We start from the raw sequence: 19,911 nt of genomic DNA, 5'->3' as shown, positions 1-19,911 counted from the left end.
ATGGCCAGGCCACCTGGACTGACAAATGACTCTATAAAGGGCCTCTTTTAAGCTTCATTCTGCTGCTGTGTCAGAAGAAACCCTGAGATCTTAAAATAAATGTAAAAGCTGCTTTTATAGTGCCGTGCACTATACTGAAAAGTAACTCATTTTCTGCTGTACTTTCCTGTGTCATGTAGAGGTCTGAATTGAGTTAAGTGATCCTAATCTCACAAAAGAACCTTTGTGGTGGTTTATTGCTAGTGCTTTTCCTTTGTTAAACAGTCAAAGGTCTTGTGACCTCTGTAGATACAGGCTAGTCGAGGGCATCTGTGAATATTCACGTGCATCTTTACCTTCTGAGGTTGAATAATCTGCTAAAAACAGATTGTGTATACTGACAATGAGACGTTCAGAATATGCAGAGGTTTAGTCACCTCTTAAATTTGCCTTCAATTTTATGCAGCAAAACCTTTTTTTTTTTTTTTTTTTTTAACTAGAGGCTCTGAACAAAATTTGAGATGTTGACAATATAGAGGTGTTTCTAAATAATTTTAAGCCTGCTGGATGCTTTTTCTTTAAGTCTGAGTAAAAGAAAGATGTGAGATTGTGGTGGTGGTTGACAGGCATAAACATTATTTTGGCCCACGCTTCTCAGAAATTAATTGTTTCCCTGCTGTTGGGTTTAGAGTCCTAATTTATGCAGAGATTGACATGTATGATGACAGGCACAATAGGATGCTTACCTAATAATAATGTTTATTAACTGTGTCTTGGCCAACAAAGAACAGATGTTTTTGTGCCTTTTTGAGATACAAAAGCTTGATTTCAATAGTCTTTTGTAACCCCTTCAAGCTTCCATCTGTATTAGAAAATAGTCTTGACTTCACAAATTGCATCAAGATAAATTTCAAATCCCCATATGCTCAGACCCCCACTAAATGAACAAAAAAAATGAAGTCTGTGTTTAAAAAAACCCCAGCAACACCCTCTCTTCTGGACATAGAACCAAAACATGATCTTTCTGCAAGCTTTGGAATACCCTGGAGCTTCTCGGTAACAAGCACAAAAATGGCATCTGGCAAAAGACAGTACCTCCAGATTGTGATAATATGTGTGTATTTTCCTGCCAGGTGCAAACCAGTGTGAGCTTTTTCCATTTCACGGTGGAAAACTTTTGTCTGTCTTTTGTGTATCTAATCTTTTGTAGAATAGTAACTGAAGCAACACAGTATTTTGCAGTCCCAAAATTTTGAAGAAAGTTACTGTCTTTTTGCACTCCAATAGCAAACATGAAACCAGAGATTATAGTATCTTTAGAGCTGCTCCCTTGAGATAACCGGAGTGAGTTCATTTTTCTAGCAGACATAAAGCCAAATTATGGTAAATTTCAGAGAGTTTTGGAAGGCGTTTGTTTTGCTTAAATCACAGGATGTGAAATCCCAGTTCATTTGTGGTCAAGGACATTATGTCTCGCTACTCATGTTTTATTAGTCTTTCTGATCCACTTGCAGTATCCATGAGCGGGCACAATAAATAGCCCATCTGGACCCACAGTCTGAACTGTCTTCAGTACAGAACCTGGTGCTGATGCCTTTTTCCCCAGTTTCAGGATGAAGTTGTTATGAAACTTGCTGATAATACAGATTAGCAACACAAAATTGCCTCTATTTACTGAAAATGCTTGAAACCACCTGGTGAAGGAGTGTATGCCTTCATTTTGAGTTAGGTAGAAATCATAGACTTAGGAAGCTGTGGCACTGCTGCAACCTTTTCTGTTGCACAAAATCATATCATTGAAACTTCAGTTGATGCAGTTTGAACTATATAAATAGGTTGCTGCTTAGTTTCATCTTCTGAAATGATCAAGGTTTCCAGCTTACCTTGCATTAAGAAATACAGCAGTGTTTGAGCAGTAGTTCTCACAGGTCAGACAACTTCAGGGATGAGGATAAAAATGGAGCATAAAAGCACTAGGCATAGTATAGGTTCTTCTAATATTTTTCCTCCAGCAAGATGAGCTGGTTCAGCTAGTGTGACAGTGAGCTGTAATTACAGCTGTGAGAAAATAGCTGTGTGGTTTTGTCTGTGGCAAAGGCTTTTAAAATTTTCTTTTAAAAGAACAGGGAAGAAATGCAGGCTTTGTTTCTACTTCAGTGTGCCTTCCTTTCAGGCACTTGTATACTTCAAATAATAGCCTTGCTTAACACAGACCCTTTCTGAGATTATAGTCTTTTAAGTAGTCAGAGTCACTGCCTGCAGCAGTCTCTGTCCTTAAATACAAGTAAACTGGTAGTATCTGGATTAAAGGTAGCAGGTATGGATATAATGGATGGTATAGTGCACTCAGGTGGGAACTGCAGTGGGCAGAGGCCCAAGGAACAGGCCTTTTGCTTTCTCACAGGGGTATTTATAAACTTTGTGCAAGAGAAAGAGAATAAAATAGTGAACTGACTGGGACCAGCATAAAAACAGGAATCTTGTTTACTGGTTGTTTGGGCAACAACATACAAAGCACTGGCTTTGGATGTAAGAATAGGCAGTATAAAAAATATAGAGAATAGGAAAATATAAAGAGTATATAAAAATATAAAGAATAGGAGAGTCTAAAAAATCTAGATGAGATGGGAACTTCCCAAAAAGCATACAGATATAAAATATATGGGAGGAAATAAAAATCCTGACTGCTCTAGTCAGTGAGAAAGTCTCAAATATTGAGTGTATGTTGTGCTGCTTGTCAAGCAAGGTTGAACAGTTGATTTAGGCCACTGAGGTTGAAAGATGCTGAGCAAGGGACAGTGTCAAGGAAAGAAATGGTCAGGTTATGTGAGCAGCTCCTTCAATAAAGGAGAGATCTGAGTAGGTATCATGAAAGTCTTAAAAAATAATAATCCCCCAAAACCAGGCTTAGTACAGGCAAGAAACTTCAAGATCAGATCACGTATCTCATGACCTATGAACTTCACTTGATTTTTGGACTCCAGCAGTTGGCTGCTTTGAAGACCACAAGGTGCAATTTTTGTGATACCACATTTGTCATTGCTGATCAAGAAAAGGAGAACACCACTGCTGCAATGCTGAACGTGATGATTGTTCACACAGTCATTATCTTAGTTTTGAGGACAAGCAACAAAAAAGAAGTAAATGTGACTGTAAGTTATAGCTCAGGCATGATTTCACAGTCACGATCTCAGCACCTACTTGACTGTTACTCAAGAGCCAAATGCTACTTTGCAGACCTCTTTCTGATGGTTGTTTTTAAACATAATTATTGTTTTGTTTTGATTTTCCTGTCTTAGAAGAAGAAAATTTATACTGAGAAAAGCAACATTAGAGACTGGGGAGTGAGAGGTGAGGCATTTTGAAAGGGGACTCCAAGAGGCAGCTGCTTGACTGTGGCATCAGTGTAAAGGAAGATTTCAAAGTCTGAGAAGAATTCAGAGTGTCTGAAAACATAAGCCAACTTGGTAAACGAAATTGCTTCAGAGTCCTACACCATTTAGCGTTTAGGGAAAATGGCAAAAACGAAGAGAGGGAGGGGCACATGCCCTGCAAGTTGTTATCTGTGTTTACAGTCCAGCATGGCAAAATAAAAATTGAATTATCAGATGGCCCTGGGAAAAACAGGGAATAAAACGTGATAATTATTTTGATGATATGCACATACAAGGCTGTGTTTTCCACATCTTCACTTTTAAGACTCTAAGTAACACACCTACTTGGTCATGCAAAGACTCATCACAGTGTCACGATGTTCTGGTCTTGTTCATTGCTTTGAGTTTGCTGGTGAGGTGTCTGTTCTGGACTTGTCACAGGCCACACAAATATTTAAGAAGGACATATACTCACCTCTTTTCAAGATTGTGTGTTTTTCAGGATAGACTCTATTCTCTTACCTGATCGTTTTCCTCTTCCAGTGGCCTTTGTACATGACTGGATTCAGCAAATGGGCACTGTGTATACTGCCCTTTCCAAAATATAGTTTAGGTTGCTCAGTTTTGTTGTTTTCGTTTGACTTTTTAAATTCTTATTTTCACTGATGTTTTTTTCCTCCTCTGCTTCCGATAACATTACCATAGCTGGTGTCCACATGGCAGTGGGGAACCATGCTCTTGTCTCTTTGGTGCTGGGTTAAAACACACCACCTGGGGACAGAATTCAGAAATACAATGTTCTGGGAAGACCATAATTGCCCAAGATTAGGTGAGGCACCCCAAGTTAAAAGCATCTCTTGAGTCAATTGCTCTTTTTGCTACTGTCCAAGCAAGGAAAGAGGACAACCCCAGGATGCAGCATCATGATGAGTGCCTATCATAGGGCAGGCTCAGATGATCAAAGGGCTCTGCTTATCTGCTAGTTTTAGGAAGTTGTACAGCGTCCTCAATTGTGTGTTAAAACAGGTATCGGCACATTTTCATCAGAATTTTGTTCAGTCGTTAGACTGGTTTTTGCTGGAAGTCTGCTTGCTTTGATTTAATTTTATTCTCTATTCTATGAAGAGTTTGAGTGTTTGGATTGGATGGATTTGGGTTTTTTCCTTTTAAGTACCTTCTGATGTATTAAATCTTCCTTGGCAAGCTTGTCTACAGCCACACTGTGTTGGTGAGTTTTGTGGGTGAGCAGAGAGCAGAATGCAGAAAAATAAATGAGCAAATATGTTGTTTGTAAAATGGATTTTGGTGTAAGTGATGGCTTTGCAAATTTCAGATTTCATCCTCTAGCCATGGCAAGTCTGTTTGAATTAATTTCTTGATATAATTCTATGAGAAAACTTACAAACATATTCCTCAGAGATATATGAAGGGAGATGCAGACTTTTTTCAACATGTATCTATCTATTCTTACTGGCTGTTTGCTAGATCTGACAGCATGCTCAGCACCAGAAGGTCCAGGATGCTGTAGTGCCCCCCAGGCTCTCAGCACCCTCTGGCTTGGGGTCTCTAGCAGTATGGTGAAGAGAAGGAAGGAGAAGGGTCCAACTGCTGCCCTGTATGCTTCACCCAGGAGAACATGTGCTAGGAACACATTGAAGGAGATGCCCAAGGGTCGCAAATGCTCTTGGATGTCAAATAAATGTAGATGCAACAAACTGGAACAAGACGAAAGGCTGGCAGAAGGACTTAAACTCCAAAGTGAAAGCCCCAGGATGCTTCCTTACAGACTGTTTAAAATCTTGATAATTTAAATGAAGTATGTGGAGAAGTACAAGGTAAAAGGGCCTTGGATGGATCATAACATATGTTCCATATTGCAAGGTTGCCTACAGGAAGAAATGGATGCAGCGTATGTCACTCAGTAAGTTAATACTTTACATGAAAAAGTGATGAGATTTATTTAGCCTTGGAAAAGCAGACAAAATAGGTAAGAAAACACATGGTGAATCTTCTAGACTGAGTATTTTGTTAGGAAAGGTCTAAAATACACACTAGAAAAGTTAGAATAAATGTTACCTATGAGTTCTTCAAGAAAAAATGGGTTTTTGCTGTCTTTTTATAGGTTGTTATGGAGAAGAGCCCCTGTGTTCTTTCCTCCTCCACAACACTTTTCCCAAACAAGTCTCTAAAGGCTTATCTTCTCACAGTGGGAAGTGTGCAGCATGCTGTTAGTGATCTCCCTGTTTGTCGTAGACTGTCACAAAGATGGTGAAGACTGTAGGACTCGAAAAAGATGTCGGCCAGCAGCTATTGAAAGGACTGAGTTTTTCCCTCTTGTGAGGTTAGAGGACAGGGTGTGTGCCACCATTGAGGGCATCAGAGGGGTTTTGGTGACCACCCTGTTTATATTAATGGTACCGAGGGTGGTGGAAAAGGCAACACTCTGCTCTTGGAAAGGGACAAATAGGACTGAAAGAGGAAAAGAGGGGGATGCTTATTTTTGCTTGATATGAAGCAAATGAACATTTCTTATACTGCTCTCAGATTTTTTTACGGCCAGATGTACCAGATTCTTCATTAATTTAAAAACCAATCTCTATTTAATTGCAATGGGACTCTTTCCTGAAATCAAATAACTTGTTGGCTCATAAGTAAAAAAAACTCATACGACACAAACATGGAATAGAGCACTAGTTGTGTCTGTGCCTGGGATGAAATGCAGATGGATCCTGGCCTCCAACCCCACCATCCCTAGGGATGAGAAGTCGTGAGGGCAGACTGAGTACTCCCTGGGTGCCCTCTTTTCCCATGGGCTGACACTCTGGCGGGTGTCAGCCCAAGAATCTGGCTGCTTCTTCCAATAAAATGACCCTTTAGCCTTTTTTTATTTCTGATCTTAGTTTTCCCACAGCTTGCTTAAGACTTTTTTTAATCCCTTCATCTATGTTCAATTCTCCTGTGTATTTAAAAAAAAAAAAAACACAAAAAAACCCCAAAAAAACCCACCAAACATCCAAGAAAGAGGTCCATTACTTACTGAAACCTTTATACTGCTTCTCCATAAGAAAGAGCAAGGGACATCTGGAACAAGGCCAGAGACACAGATCACTTAAGCAGCAAATGCATTTAAGCTTTCATATGGTAAAATAATAATGATAACCAAAATGCCTTGCAGCAGGGTAATATCAACGCCTTGAAAAAGGTAGGAAATTAGAATCAATTTAACTGATACGTTGGCAAGTGTTAACTGCATTTTATATGGAGCCTTTATTATTTGATGAAACCCAATTTTCCTGCAGAAACAATTTGCTTTTAGATTCAACTTCATACACAGAGTGGAAATAATTGCAATTAAGTTTGTGCTCCAACTTTCTGAAGCTGTTTCCACAATCAGGTCAATAAAATTGTGTGCTTGACAATCTTTCTGTGTATGTTTTTAGAAAGTTTCCCATTAATGATTAAAAAAAAAAAAAAAAAAAGAGAGAGAGAGAGGAATGTTTGGGTTTGTATGTATTTTTAAATGACAGCTGATATTTCAATTTATTAAAAGTGGGCAAACATATTCAGCACCACTGCTTTATCATTAAAGTCAGACAACAAGTCTGTCATTTAAGATAAATATTAAGGATGACAAAAAAATTCAAGGTAACCATTATTAAAATAAATATTTTGTTGATTTCTTTTCCCTGTTGCTTAGACTAAACTGTGGGTTCTAATGCTGGCATAAAAAGGGGTTGTTAGTGCTCTTTCTTCTGGTAATGTAGACATTAGCAAGGTAAGAAGTGCGAGATGCCAGTTTTCATTCTGGTTTTGTTAAAGCTCTTTGCTGTCAGGGAAAGTCAAACTGTTTTGCTTCCCTTCTGTAGAAAATTGTCAGTTGATAGGTGAAACTTCAGGAATAATTAGTGAAAGTAGATGTGTAAATTCCACTGGGGGAATCAATCTTTCACAAATATATTTAAATTAATTCAGTGTCCTTTTCTTTGAACAGTGGCAGGGTGCAAAAAAATTATTTTGGATTCCTTTAACAGCATCTAGAAACCTACATTGCCTCTTTAAAAATAAATTACAGCACACCCCACTCAAGAAATCACAAAGGGAGAGAGTGATATTTAAAATTAATTCAAAAAATTTCTCCAACATGTCTCCAGCTGTCACAAATGCATTAAAGATATGCCACACATATTTCAAAACACTTTTTGTAATTTGAAGATATCTCAAGTAATTTTTACTCCCAAAGTAAATCTTTAATGGACCTGTACTTGTCTCTAAAACTGTGGATATCTATCTTTTTTTTTAGGTCCCTCCCTCTCCCCCTAAAATACAACAACCCACAGAAACCACATATTTAATGAAATCTGCAGAGGTGGTTGAATTTGACTTTTTTTCTTTTTCTTGATTTTTTTTTTTGAGAGGGTAGAAAAATAGTTCTGTGGTGGGAGGGCTCAGGTCTGGTTTTGGAAATCTAGGCACAAGCCATAACTCTGCCATGGATTTTCCGTGTAGCCCTAGATAAGATGTAAGTTGTTTTCTTTTGGTCTACTCTGGCAAAATGATGCCCCAAACTGAGTCTCTGAAGACAGAGACCAAAAATGCTTCATATTTGCTTAGTTATTGGAATGCTGAGGGTCAGTCAAGGGCCTGTATAGATTTTTACTGTGTGACACCATGCACAGAGATATTAATATTCCTATGGGAATACCGAGTTCATGTTCTGTGCTGTTAAATAAAAAGGGGTAACGCTAGCTGCGGACCACCTGGATGGCCCACTTTGTATAACGACCCATTTGGACAGGTTCTTCTTTGTGTTGGAAAGGCCCACAATTCCTACTGTATTAAACATCTGTTTTCTGCTTTATCTTAAAAATACTTTATAAACACTTACAAATCAGTCATCTTAATATATTTCTAATGACAAGTAGCATTAATACGTGTCAATAGATGGGGGAATTTTTAGCTTGAGATTTTGAATCCATACTCTTTGCAGTGCTTAGAAATCTCAGATCATGTCCTTTTCTCTGTAGTTGAACAAAACATCAATAAACCTTCCTGCCTATGCAGCACTTGAACATTTCAGGGTTTTGAGTGTCCAGTTCATACACAGTACTAAAATTTTAAATGTATTTATTAGGACCATGATGCTAATCGCACTCACTGACAGTTGGAGGACTATATTTCCTATAGTTTACTGATGTATGCAAAGCTATCACTCTTTGTTGAAGAAACTTTGGAAAAATGCATGTCACTATTCTTTGCAAGACTGTAACTTAAAATGCCATTATCAGCAAGGTGTTTCTATGGGAAGCCACAACCAACTGAAAGGCATAACTCTTCCTTATTAAGAATCTACTCCAACCCCTATTAAAATCAATGGAAAGACCTTTCTGACTCCAGTAGGTACAGAATTGCTCAATAAAATGTAGAAAATACCCACAGGTTATTATTGTTCAGTCCATAAAAACAGTCAGCAAAAAACTTACTATTTTTCAAAATGTAATGTGTGTACATGTGCTTCAGTTCTTTTAAAAGCACTGGGGGATCCTGGTTCTTCAATAGCCTGTTCACTGGAGTCAAACATTGGCAAACAACCCTCTGGGCTCAGGAGCTTTTACTAACAGCCTTTTGTTCACACCTGCTAAGCCATTTAAATTTCATATGAAGAGCACGTCTAAGATCTCTCTGCTGAGCTGTAAGGAAATGTCAAAGAACCCAAAACGTAGTTCCTGAAAACGTAAAGCAAAGTTCACAATACAATCACAGGGCATAAAATGTTCCAAGATTTTAAAGCCAGGAGCTATCACAATTCATTGGGGTGACTGCCTGCTTTGTGAAGGTTCTAGGATTTTCAACCCAATCATTTTTGTTCCTAGTCCAAAAATTTGGACCAGAGCAAGATATTCTTTTCAGAAGGTCAGATTTTGTCTTTATCTATGGGCTTCAGCTGACGGTGGAAAAGCATAAATGTCTATGGGTAATCATCCTCGCTTTTTAACATGGCTCCTTATTTTAAATTTCAGCAGGATCTTGCTATGCCTTTGTCTGCAGGATTAAAAAGGCCTCTATACAAACGGACTCATCCTAGGGGGAGTGTGTGCACAGGCTGCCTGTGGAAGTAGGAATGTTAAAAAGAACCCACATCTTTTTGGGGTCATTGAAATATGCTGTGCAATGACTGCTTTATCTTTTCAGGTGAAGTTAGAAGCAATTGTTGCAGATGCTGGAAGATAAGTTATATAAATGTTAGGCTAAAAAAAAGCTAGGTTTCTCTGGAAGGAATGATTTCAATGTTTAGGAGGTGATCATTTTGGCTTTACTGGGCAATTGATCCCATTCACCTCTACATACAGAAGCAGTAGAAAAAACTTGTACGCAAAGATCCATCCACCATATTGTAACTCATGTTACAACTCATGTTGCTGTTTCAATCAGGTCTTTAGCCAATTCAGTCATTGTCTCTCTGGGACAATTCCAGGGGTACCATTGTAGGGGTTGGATTTTTTGCTCATGATGGGAACAGCTTGTTCAAGGTGCTGGGACCATCAGTTTATGTCACAAGGGCCACTGAAAAGGCATGGGTGTCAGCTGAGTGTCAGGTGCTTCTCGGGTGGGTTGTACAAAGCCTGAACAATGGTATCAGAACTGGTGCTGGTTGGGAGAGGAAGGTCCCAGCTCCTGAAGTTTCTGTGGATTCTTTTCTTGCTGGGTTCACCTCTGGAACAGTTTCAGTATAATACTGTTCACCTGACTTAGCTTCTGTGCCAGTAGATTCCTGTAAATGAAGGGTGACACTACAGCTGATCACCTATAGGAATAGATGGCCTATCTCCCTCTCTTTATCAGAATTGTTCTTGATGGTGTCCTATAGTCTATATTTATTCAAGGCCTAAGCATCCCAGGTGTCCTTTTGTTCCCTTGGGAGATTATTTCACAGCTCAATGCACCTTTGTCAGGGAGGATTACCTGCAGTTTAGTCTGACTTTATTTTTAACGACAGGTGGACTTTCCACCTTACACTGGAAAAAATATGTAAGTGTATTGAACTTCCTGCAGTATCTTGAGTTTGATTAAAAAGACAGTATAACCATTCAATATAAACCTCACTCGCACCTGCCTCCCAGGGCTTGGCTGTTCCCAGTTTCCCTAAAGCATATTCTTCTTTGGAATGATGGTTTTGCCAGCTCAAGTATCAAATACATTCCCCTTGTGTTTATAAGATCAATAAATGGGGCCTATCTTCCTGCAGACATAATGCCTGGTTTCATATTTACAGGATCGTTTCAAAGATTCCCTTTGACCAGTTCAACTAATGGCTGCATTTATCTGGAGAATAGTCTGAGTTTAAAAAAAAAAATCACAAACCTTCACAGGCTCGGAATGGATTTTATTTGGAAACTTCAAACATTTTATTGGCTTCCTGAAAACCAGTAAGTAAAAGAAACGAGTATTCATCAGCATGGTAGAAAAATATTCTTGGAACTAGTTTTCAAAATTCTGTGTTTGCCCATTTGTCCATTCTTCTGAATTAGCTAACCATTAGTTTTCAAGCACATTCCCCTACAGCTGGTTCCTGGCCACCCCTCCCAGGGGAATGAACAGGGGCTTTTCCACGTGAGGAGACATGGGTCCCTGTTTGTGCGCATCTTCCAGAGCAGCCGGGGCTGCCGACACTGTGGCTGCATGAGGACTCATGGCTTCCTCGGCTCCTGCAGGTTTCCGTGCCAGCCTTGACCTTCACCCTGTTGTTGGCAGTAGGAGATGGAGTTGCCAAACCGAATGCTACCTGCAGACTCCCACAGGACATAGGTAATTTGGTGGTCCCAATAAGCTCTTTGTGAAGAACGCAATAACTCAGAAATGGAGGTGTGGTAAGGAGAGGTTTCTGATCTCTGTTCCTTCAGTACGGGAAGAACAGGCTTAGATATTGCCTCCTCTCAGTACAATACACATGCATTTTTCAGCAGCTTGTCTTTAATCTTCAATTCTGAAACCTGGACAAATCAGAAAGAATTTTTCCAAGTCAAGATCCTCCTGAGGATTTAATCTCCAATAGGATAGCCCTCCCAAATGGTCCCTTATTACCAGCAGTCCATGATGATGGTGTGATAATCTTCCACTCCAGGATCAAGGATGATTTGGAGATGGTAAATTATTTTTCTTTGCACTTGGCATTGCACACCAAACTGGAGGAAGCTCCTGCAGAGCATTCTGGGGAATAGATCAGTGTTTCTTATTTACCAGTCTAGGTGCTAGCAGAGATGGGGGACACACAGAGAAGCACAAAGGAACACTAGTGGGTGGGGGAACCCCAGAGGTACCCTGCTCAGGGTATTTCCAGGCACATTACAGAAGACCCATCAGCCCATTAACATCTCATCTTCCCATTGAGGAAGCACAGAGGCACAGCACCAGCAGGGCACCTCAATAACCCCTCAGAGAAATGGAACCCTGTCCAGAGCCCCCCACGGCATCACAGAAGGGTGATCACCCCTTCATCTGGGCATGACACCCACCACATGAGTTGAGGGGAGAGGCTCTCTGGAGCACCTTACAGACTGAGGGAGGCTATACTTAGAGGTACGGGATGCAGGGCAATGGCCAAGTACAAGACTCACTATGAGATGTTTAGAAGGGGAAGCAAGGGCAGGCAAAGGGAAGGATCAAAGTGGTTTTGGGAGGAACAAGGGTGGGAAAATACCGGGGATAAAAGGGGCTGGTAACACATAAGCAAGCTGCTGGTCAGTACACTTGTCCGGTCATGCCATGTGCCACATCAGCACAGCCTGTCCTGGCTTCTCATTCAGCTCCATTTCTAATTATTTTCCTGTGCATGTGTGTATATGCATGTGTGTATGGGCATCTAAGTGCCAGCAGCCGGAGCAGGACCATGGGTCACAGGGCCACGTGGGTACCAGCAGGGCAAGTGGCTGGGGAGTCAGGGGGGAGGGGATGGGGGGGTGGGGGGTGTCTGTGTGCTTTTGTGTATTAGGAGGTTCTGTACCAGCCGCTGACATGGGACTCTAGGACTCAAGGGCTGCTCACATGCCCCAGTGCCAGTGGGATCAGAGGCCAGTTACTGAGTGGACTGTGCCTAAGCCCAGCTATTGAAGGCATCCCCACTGCATATGTATATATTTCACACTATCAGATCTTCATCTGGATCAGCCAGAGAGGGGAACAGGATGAGGCTGTTGGTGCTTGTGTGAGTGCTGTGGTTTCTGCCTAGGTTGAGCTGTGTGGCTGGCAGTGTATTTATGTGTATAAGTGCTGTATATGTGTGTGTTCATGTCCGTGCTTATTGGGAACACATGCTGCTGGTTGCCTCTGGGAGCACGGACTTGCAGTATCCTCCTCCACGTTATAGGCCGGCTGGATTCTGTAACATAAACTAGGTTTTGTTCTGATTTTTCTTGTATGAAATCCATGCCTGTTTGTACATTTGCTTTGTTAGATTCAAGTGATTTTGAAACCAGTTATTAATTTTTATGTGCGCTTGCAGTTCATGTTAAATTTTTTATGTGGTGGTGTTCCTGGCAATATTATCAGTGAGGAGCCAAATACGAGTGAATTCAGGAACAGTAGAAATGGCCTTAGGGGCTCTTTATCCATAGACCAAAACAATGTGGACAGGTAAAGCCCAGCTGCTGGCACTGACACAATACCTGACAACCTTGGGAGCCAGCACATCAAGAAAATTGGCTTTGATTTGCTGGAGTTGCACAAATAATTTTTAAACATATAAAGATGTCCCACTGAAATAGCTGGAACCACTCACACATTTCAGTGCTCTGTGCCCTGTAAGAACCAGTGTTTTACAGTATGGGTCTTTTGATTACCGCTGAATGTGTGTGATTTTCCAAGCTCTCTCCCAGACCAATTATATTTGCCTAATTTCAAGTGTGTGTTGTTAGGAGGGGAGAATGAGGGATCTTTTGTGTTAAAATAGTTGATGAGTGGTTGGCTGTGCATGTTCTCTGGTTTGGCTTTTACTAATACCTGTCACTCCTAGACCAAAGTCCTGTTATTCATCTTGCCTGCGGCACCTGCAGCATTAACACCTGGCAATAGTGAGCTCTGCACCTGCAGGATCCCCACTTATAAAACCTATTTCACACTCTCTGGAGCAATATTTGTTAAGAGTAAGTTAACAAACTCTTCAAACCCCATAGTTAGCCTGACACCTCAAAGGCCTGGGCACCCTCTATAAGCATTTTGGGTATTAAAATGTGAGGTTTTTCATATTTGAGTAATATTATGTCCTGTAAATTATTACATATAGATAAAATGCAGCAACCAAGCTTTTGAAAATAAACAGTTGGCTAACTTGCTCACCATTTTGTCACAAAGTCATGTTTCCTTACTTTCCCTGACACCTCAGGGAGACAGGAGCACAATGTAAGAGAACAAGAATTACCAGTCACTTCAGTTTTCCTGGTGATCTGCCACTTACTTGTTACATGGTCTCACTCTTTCAAGAGTGCTGCTGCAATCAGTCTGAGCACTTGAACAGGCTCAGAACAGCAGAGTTGGGACTGATGCTGGAGGTTTGCCCTCAGTGCAATCTGATTTTTCACTTGGCACTGGGCAGTAGCCTCTTAAAATTCATTCCCAGTTGCAGCACCTCAAATTCAGGTCCCCACAAGTCACTGGAGACTTTAAAAAATCTTGGCCATTTGGCATAACAACATTGTGTTTTAATGTCTATTTACATGAAAATAATTTGTATTCTATTTGTATGTCTTAAATCCAGATACAATATTTAAGACAGCAAAAAGCACAAGAACAAAATGGCTTCATTTCTTTTCTTCAAAGGTTGTTTGTGGTTTTGAAGAGAACAATCACCAAACTATTTTTCCGTGCTCCAAGGAAAAAACAAACAAAAAAACAAACAAACAAAACAACCCACCCAAACATGTTTTTTCCCCACTTTAGGCAAGGCTGATATTCAGTATCTTCTTTTCACAGTCATTAACCATCGCTGCCGAGATGGAGTTTTGTGGCAAATCTCCTTGCCACCTCCGAAGCCCGGTACCCGCAGCACCCCCCGCACCTCTCCCAGCCTGGTGTGGGCCTTCAGTGGGGATGGATACCCTGGCCTGGTGGAGGGGTCACTGACTTGGCATCCCCCTGCCTCACCCCACTTCAGCTGCAGCCATGGGAGGAAGCGGCCACGGAGGAGAGGAAGTAAAGTACCTCCCTGTGCTGCTCCTCCCATCCGCCACCGAGCCCCACAGCTCTCCTGGGCACAGCATGTACCAGGCTGCAAGTGTTCCTGCCTTAAAAGCTTTTCACTGGTCTTTACGTGTCAAACCCACATGCTGCCTTGCTGCGGACCATGACATCTACCCTGGAGAAGTTCATTCATTCTCTGGACCCCAGAGCCCTTCCCAGGGTCCTCCAAATCCAGTCAGGCATCTATTTCCAAGGTGAGCATCGAGTGCTTTCTGGTAGGGCTTCGTAAGTCTGTCTTTGACATCAGGTCCCACTTGGGACTGGGATGTGGGGGAGGCAGAGGGAGGATGCTGACAGAGTTGTCTCCCAGCAGCTTCTCACCAGCTCTGATTTTTCCTTTGAAGAACCAGCGTAAAGCTTTGGAAACATCTTTGGTAGGGTGTGAATCTGGTCTTCTCACGGGCAGTGAGGAAGGAGCTGTAATTAGTTCTCATTGTATCCTGGAAAGAGTACTGGAGTGAGTCATGAATTTGCTTTGCACTCACACAAAACTATCAATCCAGCAATTGCAAATCACCACATAGAGGTGATTAAACTTAACTCTGCTTTTCTGGGGTTGGCATGGAGAGGTGCTCTCTGTCTCAGAAATAAAGAACCAGGGAGTCTGGAAAGTGACCATGACGGACCATAATGTTTTCCTGAAGTTCTGCCCTGCATTTGGGGGTACTTCAGGTGGTGCAGCAATGCAAAGGGATGGGTATGAGCCAGACAGGCGCATCACAGGGGCAGTGTTTTGCTGGGTTTTCCTGCTGCAGATCTTTGTATGGTGTTTTTAGTGCTGCAATCTGCTTGTGCATAAAACACAGTGGAAGGATATGGTAAAGAAGCTTTCACTGTTTAGGGCTTGGTTAGGGCACTAACAGGGACTCTGTTTAATGACAGTGAAAACACCATGTCAAGCCCACGTATCAGTCTAGGAAAAGAAAGTTGTCTCCCTGCCACTTCAAGGGAAAACTTGGGGTCACGCTAAATAAAACAGAGGGCTTCATTAATCTGCTTCAGCTTCAGACAAATACCTGCTTTGGGATCCACAGTATCTATCTTTATGTTAATCTAAATATCGCTGTGCTGCTCCATAGTAGGAGGAGATGGCTGCCATTAGCTCTGGACATAGAAAGTCTGAGCTGTCATCAGCAGCTGTGGCTGGAGTCGACAATTCTTCCCTCGTGAGAGCAGCTTTTTGGGGCAGGAAACAAATGGGAAAGGACATACTTAAGCTGTGATGGTAGCGTACTGTACATGTTCTCCCAATTGCCATCCTGGCTGCTCTGAAAACTGTCTAGGACACATAAATAGCACTGATACACAAAAAAGCATTCTGGAAAACAATCTTGGCCAAAATTATCAGAAACTTTAGGAAATATGCTTTTTCTCACCTTTGACATGTGGTCTGTTCAAGTTTTACATTTTAAACTGGTCCAAGACCTCCAGCTAAACTAAGTTCTTAATAAGGAAGCCACTACCTAAGTGATGAAGTGTGGAATTTAAACTAAAAATGAGAAGATGACCTCCTTAAGTTGGAGTAGCCACCATACTTGTCTCTTTCCACACACCTAGGAAACAGAGGTAATGTAAATAAAAGTTGTTTTTTGTGTGTGTGTATATATATATATCAGTATGGATATGTTACACAAAATACTGAGATATATATGTATGTGCAAAACACTATGATAAAATTATCAGCGCCCAGTTGCCAGCAGGTTTCTGAGTTCCTACAGTCTGCATCCTGCTGCTAGTAGATGGTAAAACTCATACTAGGACATCTTTGGAGTCAGAGTATTTCAGCCTGTGCTTCCATGTACTGTGCAAACCCCTCCACATGAGGAGCAAAAAACAGTGGTAACAGCCCACAGATCATTTTGTAGCAATGCCCTCGCATGTGAGAGAAAAAGCCCTTGTGTTGCTCTGATGCTTCTTCAGTCTTCAGCAGCACCACCTCTTGATGTTCTCTACTCCCGGTGGCTTTCTCTAAGCTGTACTCATACATGTTTCTACCAGCAGGCTAGATGCAGCACTGACACACATGCAGGTGTTTCTTACTTACACAATGAGCAAGGCTGATACAGACGTGTTACTTGGCTCCCTCTCCTCACAATCGGCACATCCCCAGAATACTTGCACGTACCTCAAAACACCGATGTTCACTAGCAGGCTTGTGCTGGTTCCTCTTGTCTTCTTCTTCCTTGCTTCAGACGATGCTTGAGACACTTGAGACACTCTGTGCCTGATAGGTTTGCAGGATCTAGGGCTACAAAAGCTCTTCTCAGGTCAGACTCTCCCTTTGTCTACCTCCCTCTCTCCCTGAGCTTTCTGTCTGTGTCGGATTTCTCCTAAACTTTTTGCTCCCCTCCATACCTGACAGCAGGGGTGAACACGCTGTTCTGTGATTGCATTATGATTTATGTTGCATTTTCTGAAGCACGAGTAGTGCTTCAGAGTCTGAAGTAACTCCTGTTATATTGCTAAACAGGAGTGGACCACTTTGTGCACTTTGAATTTCCATTAGGACAACCATTCTTTAGTCCTTTCTCAGGCAGATTCTCCCACCCCCCCAAACAAACCTTTTGATTTCTCTTACCTCATGCAGTACACCAGCAATCACACTGTGGGTAATGGCAGGTCTATTGACAGGGAACACGGGTTTATTGCTATAGTTGCAGGGACCAAATCAGAGCATTCGTGCACTGATTGTAGTAGCTCCCAACTGGCTACAAAGTCAGCTGAGTCCTACTTGGATTAGCAGCTTTATGGAGTTGGATTTCATAGGAATCTTTAACCATTCTCAGCACAACTTGCAGATAGTAAGGGAGAAGATTTATTTTTAAAGCATTAGTTGGGAAGATTAATTTTTTGGTGTAAGAATTTTAAATAGTGAGAATTTGTACTTATGTACTTCCTATGTATATTCCCCTCTCCACAATCCCAGAAAAAAGTGCAAGGTTTCTTAATGTCAGTTTAACCATGTACATAGAATGGCTACTGGAGTAAATAATGATCTACTAAATCCAATTGCGCTGTAACATCAAAGCTGCAGCAGCCAAACAGTGAAGGCTGTAGCTGTCTAGGTGGTAAGGAGACAGAGCTTGGTTCATTCACTGGTCTTCTGTGGTGCAATGTGTGCTATGGGGACAAAACTCTTCATTTACGCTATCTGGAAGCAATATTTTGCACACACTGCACTTAGGTCTAGATGATTTTACAAGTAAATATATGACTTGCAAATTAGCCCCACCGCTCTTGATAGAGTTTCAGTACCTCTGGAAGCATAAGGAAAGCATAAGTCTTTGTAAGGATGGATGTATTTTTTTCCATGTAGTAAGATATTTTTATTAGAAACTGCAAAATCAAGCTCCAGGGAGAGTGGGAATTTGCTTGCCCTTGGTCAAGGTAAAAGCTCTAAAAGACCCCATTCTACCTTCATATCCGTGTTACACCAAATGCAATCTACGTCTCTCTTTTTAGACGCAAGCATGCCTGCTGCAGCTCCTGGTGGAGAGTAAGTTGAAAACATGCTGCGTGCACTTGTTCCACCATTAGTCTCTCTACTGGCCTATAAAAAATTATGTTCCTGATGCTATTAATGGAATTGTGATTTATTTAACTGTAGCTCCCAAAACTGCAAATGGATGGAACTATATAGATCCTATTTCCATGCAGAATACTTTAAGCTAGAGAAGCTACAGTCGATTGAATTTTTGCTGCTGGTAGTGAATATTACATCCTAGAAAGCTTTTTGAGGAAACTCTGTTCTTGTTCACCTCTCTGTTCCTGGCCTGAAGCAGAGGGGAGGGTTTCCCTGGGATGCTGTCACTGTGTTTCATGCTACACCTGGAGTTCTGGGTTGGTTGAAGCCTTACCCAGTTTGCCTCAAGCAGGATAGCCAAGGTTTGAGGAGCTTGTTCATACTCCCATGTTCCCAGTGCCCCTTCCCTCCATCAACTGTGACTGTGTAGTCAGAGCCCCAACCTGCAGTCACCATCTACAGCAGTCCAACACTATGCAGAGTCAGGAACACAGAGTTGTAGTAATAGCCCTGAGTTCTTCTAAAGTGCCTTTCATTCATCACACTCAAAGGACCATACAGAAGTAGAGCAATTATTGTTATCCTTGGTTTAAAAACAGAAACACAGGTGAAGGGAGAGGAAGGTTCTGCAAATCCCAGGGATGCCTCTCAGGGCAGTTGTTTTGGACCCTGCAGTCATAATATCATTGCTACAGAAACTGGACTGTTGAATCTCTGAAGGGAATAGGAAGGCTGATTGTAAAATGAGGGCAAGTTTGCCAGATAGATACAAATATCTTGGTAATCAGCACTGATTAGAAAGGAACTACAGTGCAGACTGAAGTACATGACAATTTAATAGCTCATTAAAATATGTTATTAAAAAATTAAACTACTGAAACTCCATTAGAAACTGATTTGATTGAATATTTTTCTTTGAACATTTTAGTAAATATTGATGCTTAGTGAGCTAAGTACTGTATGACCACTGATTTTTACAGATAGCATGCAAATACAGGCTTCCATCTTTATGTTGCAAAAATTATGTCTGTTTTAATACTGATATAATTATTTTATGGGTAATTGAATTTAATATTCTGCAGGCTTAATTTAACCAGTGGCAGGACAGTAAAAACTGTCAAACTTTAATTGTGAAAAAATTTAGAACTGCTCAAGGCACCTATTCTGTTGGTGTTTCTTGCCACCAGCCATGTTCCCTACCTGTAGCATTCCCATTTTTCTTCTGCCTAAATAGAAATCCCACACTGCCTTTTTTTTTTTTTTTTTTCCCCCTAAGGCTAAATGCACACATCAGTGATGGGATTAGGACCCCAAGGATGGGGGCTTGCCACAGTACTGGGAGAGTTGGTAGCTTCTCTGTGCATTTCAGCTGTTCCAAAGCAGAATTTGTGTTGTGTAAATTGCAGTGCTCTCCTGGAGCTCTGGAAAGTGCCAAGTCTTTCTGCAGAGGGAAAAAGTGGTGGGAAGAGACAATGGTGGGGTCACACAAACATCCCTGGTTAATGCTCTTCGAGGTGGAAGGGAGTTAAAGATGTTCAGTGTCACCAGGCAGGGATCCCCCCCTCTGGGTGGCTGCTTGGTGCTCTCTGACAGCTGCATGAGCGGTGATGCAAAAAAACCCCAGCCCTTTGGGATTTGCACCTTCTTTGGAGAATGTGAATTTCAAACTCTCTTTGGTGAACTATAGAGAACATGAACATACATGCTCAGGCTCACGGTTCCTCTTGGCTTTCCTTTGCTGGCCGCGTATCCACGTCTGCTCACCCTCTCTGCAGTTTCAATTTCACCCTTTCTGATTCTGTTACT

The 19,911-nt window shown here is 41.4% G+C and overlaps 1 protein-coding gene across 1 annotated transcript in view; it reads left to right on the top strand.

Annotated features, from left to right (window-relative positions):
* The first annotated feature begins 14,685 nt into the window (after positions 1-14,685).
* THEMIS (thymocyte selection associated) overlaps positions 14,686-19,911 on the top strand; it is a 75,401-nt gene continuing 70,175 nt past the window's right edge. The window contains exon 1 of the mRNA XM_074923941.1: positions 14,686-14,776. Coding sequence (XP_074780042.1) covers positions 14,686-14,776 — 91 coding nt within the window. The remainder of the gene's footprint in view (positions 14,777-19,911) is intronic.

Source organism: Athene noctua, chromosome 1 (genome assembly GCF_965140245.1).
Source record: "Athene noctua chromosome 1, bAthNoc1.hap1.1, whole genome shotgun sequence".
In the NCBI taxonomy this organism is placed as follows: Eukaryota; Metazoa; Chordata; class Aves; order Strigiformes; family Strigidae; genus Athene; species Athene noctua.
Note: the sequence above shows the minus strand (reverse complement) of the source record. Positions and strands in the feature narration are given on the sequence as shown.